Genomic DNA, 7,882 nt, shown 5'->3' with positions numbered 1-7,882 from the left:
TTGCCTGCGATGGCTTAAATAAAGCAGGACATTTAGTCCTTCGGGCTTTATAAATCTATGATTAGGAGATGCATTTTTTGCTTGTCTGTCTGGGTTTCTGCAGTTTTGAGGTTCTATCAACAGGGGTTCACTCACAGACAGTATCAAACAAACTGTATCAGACTTTTCTAGGTGCACAAGACTTAAATTTTAATTCTAACTTTTCAAAATTTTAAAACATTGATGAGGTATTTTCAATTATTCATAGATTTTGACTCTGCATACTCAGGCTAGGCTTTTTTTCTCCAAAAATCCAGCTTAATAAAATTTAAGACACATTGTATTTTTGTGCAAAAATCTGAAAAAAATTAGACTCTATCAGACTTTCATGTCATGTTAAGCATCTTTTTGCAAGAGAAAAGCTAGGATGCAACTAATTCTCAAATTCATTTTCCTTGTCCGCCCCAATGTTTGATTCCTCTTTATTACAAAGATTAACTACATATGGTTAAAACGACAAAATTACGCACCTTGATTTTCACCCCTTCCAAATAAAAAAACAGTCCGAAGTGAAGACTCTCCTAAAATTTAAAGTTTGTTTAAAACATGGTTAATTGAAATGAATCCGAAAATACAGAAGAAGAATTTTTTGCACATTAAAACATGGAAAGTATTTTCCTCCAACCTTTTCCCGTTCAAAGTTGTTTGGAGGGGAGAGGAAAAATTGCCATGAAATGGAGTTTAATCGCCGTTGCGGGCCTCGTTTTCAAATGAAAGGATTTATATGGATACCTATTAGACCGTTAACAATTTAAAAACTAGGTTTTGATAATCAAAATTTCTGACGTCAATCAGTAATGGAATGAGGGGATTGACTCGGAAAAAGTTAACTACTAGTCTGTAATGATATGAAAAAAATATATACCTGCTTTATCTAACCACCAATACTGTTGTAATCTTTACCATAGAACGATTGAGCTTCATTACATTTATGCAAGCCATTTATCGAGTATACTGCTAACTCTTTGAGTATAGTGTTCACACTGCCACCAGCATACCGAAAGACAGGGAATATTCCTTTGCTCTGTCATTTCTTTGCTGTTGATTTTTTTTGCCTGTATAATTTTAACCATTTTTTCTGAAAATAAATATAATAAAAAGAAAATAAGTGATGGTTTCAAGCTTACTTTGAGGCAAGCTCTCTTTCTTTTATAGGAACAATATGAGGCTCAAAGCGTCCTGGGTTTGCTAAATCTTAAAGGTTTTATATTTTTTGTTGTGGATTCCTTCAATGGTCCTGAGCAAAACTTCTAAAAAGCTCTTTTCCAAAGTCGAGTTATTAAGTTCTTAGTTTTTGACTGAATTTAAAATTGGCAGATCAAAAATTATGAACGACTTCATTTAACATTTATACTCATAATTTGATAAGGACAACCCAAACCCCAGCAAAAGAGTATAACACATTATATTGAAGAAAAGTCAAAAAAATCTTTAAACCCATGATAAAGCGATCAAACTCTACGGTCCGAATCGGCGATAAATCACTAAAAATGGACGATCTGTATAGGAAGATAGAAAAAGATAGAAAATTTTTTTTATTAATTTCAAAATAAATCAGCATTTTTCAAAATTGCAAAAAAAGTAACGATTAAGATTTTGATGCAGCAGAAAATCTTCATCTTCATCTTCATGTTTTTGAATTTTAGAGAACAATTTTATCATGACCTCATTTCACTCAAAACTTTTTTCAACGAAGTGTTAATACTTTTAACGATTTTATAAAAACAAACGTTCATTATAAATGACCCATTTTCGGTACTTTATTGTAGACATTGCTTTTTTTTTGGGGGGGAGGGGGGTTTGTAGGGGTTCGAAATACCGTTTTCCCGTCAAAATTTTTCCTGAATCCCGGAATCCCGAAAATTAAAAAAATAATAACACCGTCACACCGCCTTGTACAGGGCAAAAATGTACCTAAATACCGTCACCGTCTCATTTTAAAATACCGTTTTCCCGTCTCTTTTTTCGTCAAATCCCGTAATACCGTACTAAAAAGGGCCAATCCCGTCACACCGTAAAAGTACAACCCCCCCTATTTTCATTACTTCAAAATTATTTTTATATAATTGACAGGACTTTTTATGAAGAATATCATTGATTATTGATTGCAACACCCTACAAATGCAAACATCAGATTATAATAATTTCCATTTTTTCTCGATTTTTATTTTTTCAATTGACAAAATCATATATTTGATAAGAAATAAGTTGTAGTGACTATAGAAAATTCTTAATAATCAAAATTTACAAATCATAAAAAATTAGTGCTTTTTCTCATTTGCAAAATTACATATATAGAAAAATAACTTTTGAACCTTACACTTAAGAAATACAATTCTATACTAACTTTAAATCTACTTACATCGAATCTTTGAAGTTCCCATTCGTAACTCCTGGGTTGTGCAAGTCAAAAAATGTCATTATAAATGTTCCCCCTTCTTGGGGGGGGGGGGTTCTTGGCATCCCCTAACCTTTAAAAATGCCTATCCCAAGGATTTTGGACAAAGGTTGAAAGGTTTTGTTTTTAAATAAGAGTGATATCGTCTGCTTACTCATTAATTTTAATTTACTAGCTTTTTCACATTGGATTGACACAGATGTGGAGCAAGATTGGCCAGGAAGAGGAAAAGAAAAACATTATTTTGCTTATCTCAGCATAATATAACAACAGGCATAGACACTGTCCTGGTATAAAATATGTCTCTGATATGAAACGGGAACACATATATAAAAAAACCTTTAACAAGAGGTTCGATGGTGGAGGTCTCAGAAAATGGCGGTGGCAACCAGCCTAAAATCAATTTCTAGATCAGAAAACGGCCAGTGGGCTTGGAATTTCGCTTGTACATAGTGCTGAAAAGTCACACAATACAAATTTCTAGCGAAATTTACAGTGTTAAGGCGTTGAATTGTTGTTTGATGATATCCAAATATTGAGGGTGAAGAGACCGTTTAAGGTCCATATGGAAAGCCAGTGAAGTTGGCTTTTGCGCAGCACCTTTACTTTTACGTAACATTCGTGGCATTCGATGATTTACAGAAAATCTGAGCACATTGGGATTTCTGCAGAAGATATACCGGTCTAAATTCCCAGGAATTAAGACCGGGTAATGGACTGGACATTGAACGAACGATAAAGGTTCATCAAGATTATATTCTTGGAATACTTTATCTGTTTGGACATTTCACTAATCATCACCAGATCATCAAAATTTACCTTCACGACAGATTCCATATAATTTACTGTCTGAGTGACTGCATGAACAGCCTTTGAGAATTTATCAAGATTTTCACCTTTTAACATGCTTTGGGCTTGAACCTGAGCAATGAGCTGCTCTTCCTTTTCAGCGAGAATATTTCGCACTTCGTTAAACGTTTTCTTGATTAATTCAACGTTCACTTTATCTTCATCTATAACATCTTTATAAAAAACCTTTGCTTGTTGGAGACAATCATCCATTGTTTGCTTCTTGTCTTTCATCTTTTCAAGTTTTTGCTTCAATTCCTCTTTAGCTTTGGCAGTAGTTTCTGACACCAAGGAGATGTTATGTTGTTTGTGCTCTACACTGACCATACAATCAGTACAAACAACCACCTTGCATTGCTCACAAAAATATTTCAACAGCTCGTTATGTTTCGGGCAGTAACGCTTCGGACTACACATTTTCTTTGTGACATTTTGTATGTCAATAATTTTATGACCAACAAAGCGAACACAACTCTGATGATATTCAGTGCATTTTTTACATAAACTCAAAACACAAGTTTCGCAATGGTTTGAAGCAGGAGACTCGGCGACACAATCTTGACAAAATGGGCCTTTCTTTGCAGCATTTTTCACTTTGTCGATAATATTTTGTGCAATATAATTGGTAGATAGCTCGAATGCACCATTAGGGACCTATAACATAGATAAGTAATCTATATACACCTATAAACCTTTAAGCGGCGCAGGGCAAGCTTGAGAGGAGAATGGTGAAAAATGTAAAGTTAAAGTAGTATAGTAAGAGTACTAATCTTTAGTGATATACTAATTGTCCAGTCTAGAAGCAATTTTTTTTAATATTTCCATTTATCTAATGTTGTTGTTTCAATCGCTTAAATAGAGAGCTAGAAAAAAGCGCCGACGACACACATCTCTTATAAATATATCATCTGTTTTACGTCAATCTATAGGCGAATGGCTCAGTTCAAACGCATGAATAGGCTAGAAATTGTTTGGGCTCCACCATAGAGATTCCCTCAACGGGAATAGAATTTTGGCTAGGATAAGCTTCTGAGCTGCTTTCGTTTGAACATATCGCTTGGAAAAGCACGTGTTGAAAAATAATTTTCTGTAAATTTGTTACCAGTCCTCCTCATGACCTTGCTGTTTAAGCTTGATAGGTGCATTGTTCTGACTGCACTGTATCATCACAGACACCAGTGATGTTTTACGATGTTTTTATTATTGATCTTATAGTAAAAGTAACATTCAGTAAGATCACTAAAATATTGAAACAAACCTTGGTTTCTTCTCGACATTCAGGGCATTTAACAGTTCCACTCTGAATGAGTTTGTCGATGCATCCCTCACATAAAGTGTGCATACAATTCAAAAGCTTTGGTTTTACTAATTGATCCAAACAAACGCAACATTCCAACTCTTGTCCAACGTCCACACCAGCCCTAGTGACAGTTCAGGATTATATATTGGAAGCAGCTGATAGTATTATGTTATTTACTTTTTCATTTTATTTTTTCGTATTTTCCACTTTTTGTCTAATAGAATAATAAAAGATTATTACTGTTGAATATTATCAAGGGACACTTAGATTTGAGAATTTGCGAGAAGAAGTGACAATTAGGCAGAGCTTTTTCAACCTGTTTCAACCCTTCATTTTACAAATTCTTTCTTTTGTGTAAAGAAAATAATATTCGTGAAACTTCTGACAGCATTGAAACAATGACTGAATTCCGGTTTATCCTAAGGATGGATACGACCATAAAAGTAACTTTGTAACTCTCATGCATCTTTCAAATTCATTAATCTTTTGATACCCCAAACAAAACAACAAAACAATGAAACAATAATGAACAAGTAATAAGCATAGTTATTTTTAGTTTAATTGTAATATTTTCGTTATTTACTGAAAAATAGAATTTAAAGTTTATAAAAATTAGTTGTTCATAAAAACATTGTTGTACGAAAATTAATGTTTTTCAAATGCTAGAATTAAAAAAAGGAGCTTGAAAAATATATCCATACGCAGCCTGTGCTAAATAAATCTCATATTATAGAAAAATTCAAAAAATTTATATTTAAAATTCCTAGTAACTTTGAAAGGGAAAAATGATAAATGAATTTTCATTTATATTTTTCCTTTACAGATGTATGTATATTTTCTCTTATAAATCTAGATGATTGACTGAGCATAAATTTACAGTTTTTTTTAAAGATTATTTTGGATTGGTATATAAAATGATGATAGAATATCAATTGTGGTAATAAAAACAGGATAAAAAAACAACAACAAATATCTATAAAATATACGATATCAAAATTCTATAAAACAAAGAACCATAAGTATTCAAAATATAACTGGTATATGATTGTGTATGTATGTACCTCTCATTGTTTTAGTTACTATATTTTGTTTATAATTATCATCCAATACCGGTTATAAAAATTATTATGATAATGACAAGGCTCTTATTTGCTCAGATATCAATGTATTCCTGCTAAGATTGTGTGAATACTTTTCGAAGCTCATATCAAAGCCCAGCGAGCTTCCTGAGTCAGCATTTTTATGATGCAGTGTTAATATTGCATTATTCTTGAGGTTCAGAAGTGTCGGTTTCGTTGTTTTTCCTTTCGATGGCAAATATAAAGGTGTAGAAGATACAATAAATGTACCATTCAAACTGTATTCCTTGCGGATTTCATCTAATTGTTTCGTGAGATCACATATGATATCTAGATCATCACAATCTTCATTCAGGATAGATTCAACATATTGCACCGATTGGGAAACTTTGCTGATTGCTGTTGAAAATCTGTCAAATTTAAGCTTCTCCTTTTTGTCTACTCTAATTGTTGCAAGCTGTTTTACCAATTCTTCTTCCTTCTTGGCAAGAACAACTCTTATTTCATCAAAAGCTTGTTTGATCATATTACCATTGTTTTCCTCTTCTGCAGCAACTTTTTGGTGAAATTCTCTGACTTCCCCAAGACAGTCAACCATTGTTAACTCACTCTCTCTCATCTTTTTGAGCATTTGATTTAATTCTTCTTTGGCTTTGTCTATAGCTTCCGACACCAATGTAATATCATGATGTTTATGTTGTGCACTTATCATACAACAATCATTACATACGACAACCTTGCATTGCTGGCAAAAATATTTCAACAGCTCGTTGTGTTTCGGACAATAACGTTTCGTACTAGAAATCTTCTTAGATACGTTTTGTATGTCAATAATTTTATGACTTACAAACCTCACACAACTCTCATGATATTCAGTGCACTTTTTACACAAATTCAAAACACAAGTTTCGCAATGGTTTGAAGCAGGAAACTGGACGACACAATCTTGACAGAAAGGGCCTTTCTTTGCAGCATTTTTCACTTTCTCGATAATATTTTGTGCAATATAATTGGTAGATAGCTCAGATGCACCATTTGGGACCTATAACATAGATAAGTAATCTATAAACATTTAAGCAACGCTGCAAGCTTGAGAGGAGACTGGTGAAAGTGATAAGTTAAAATAGTATAGTAAGAGTATTGATCTTTAGTGATTCAATAATAATCCAGTCTAGAAGCAATTTTCCTACTGTAATAATTCTATTTAACTCTATTGTTGTTATTTCAATCGCTAAAGCTAAAAAAAGAGCCGACGACACCTTCTATATGTGCACATCTTTTATTTAATTATATCGTCTTTGTTATGTCAATCTATAGGCAAATGGCTAATTTAACTGCAGGAACAGGCTAGAAATGGTTTACTCTCCACCGAAGAGACTCTCAACCAAAATAGAGTTTTTTCAGTCTCCTCAAAATCGACGGTGCTGTTACGGGACATTACTTACACCAGTTATGCATTATGATCCAACTCATAGAGGTGCTAAAGTAATCAGTAAAATCAGCAAAATATTAAAACGAACCTTAGTTTCTTCTCAACATTCAGGGTATTTCACAGTTCCACTCTGAATCAGTTTGTCGATACATCCCTCACATAAAGTGTGCATACAATTCAAAAGCTTTGGTTTTACAAATTGTTCCAAACATACACAACATTCCAACTCTTGTCCAACTTCCACACCAGCCATTCTAGTGGGTACAATCTCGTGTACTGGCAGTTCAAGGGTATTTATTGGAAACAACTGACAACATTCGTTAATTTATTTGTTTTTATCATGTATTTTCGTATCTTTCCACTTTTTTATCTCAAATAATATAAAAGATTATTACTGTTGACTATTATCAAAGGAAACTTAGATTTGAGAATTTGCCAGAATTAATGATGATTCTTTATAGCTTTTTTGGCCCTCATTTCACCAATGTCCTCTTTTTTGGTAAAGAAAATATACATGAAATTTCTTATATCATTGAAACAACGAGTTTTGATACGACCAACTCCAAATTCATTATTCTTAGCACTTAGGAAAATAACTCCCCCACCCAATGACAAAATATGCATAACACTGACAAAATATGTACGGCATTGATATTATGGCATCATTAATTATGTCAATATCGATTCAATGCCCATTAAAGAAAATAGCACTTCTAAATAGTTCTTTTTATCGGCAATCCAAAAAATATCTGCAATCTGATTGGTTAAAAAGAGTACAATATATA

At 33.0% G+C, this 7,882-nt stretch overlaps 1 protein-coding gene across 1 annotated transcript; it reads right to left on the bottom strand.

Moving 5' to 3' along the window:
* Positions 1–2,130: 2,130 nt before the first annotated feature.
* On the bottom strand, positions 2,131–7,467 carry LOC136820382 (uncharacterized). The gene is made up of 5 exons (XM_067076568.1): positions 7,201–7,467; positions 5,779–6,707; positions 4,545–4,707; positions 3,257–3,940; positions 2,131–2,154 (listed from the first exon to the last, which is right to left on the bottom strand). The coding sequence occupies exons 1-5, from the start codon at positions 7,348–7,350 to the stop codon at positions 2,131–2,133; spliced, it is 1,950 nt and encodes a 649-aa protein (XP_066932669.1). The 5' UTR covers positions 7,351–7,467.
* Between the last annotated feature and the right edge of the window lie 415 nt (positions 7,468–7,882).

This window comes from Clytia hemisphaerica, unplaced genomic scaffold (genome assembly GCF_902728285.1).
Source record: "Clytia hemisphaerica strain Z4C2 unplaced genomic scaffold, Clytia hemisphaerica genome assembly, whole genome shotgun sequence".
NCBI lineage: Eukaryota > Metazoa > Cnidaria > Hydrozoa > Leptothecata > Clytiidae > Clytia > Clytia hemisphaerica.
Note: the sequence above shows the minus strand (reverse complement) of the source record. Positions and strands in the feature narration are given on the sequence as shown.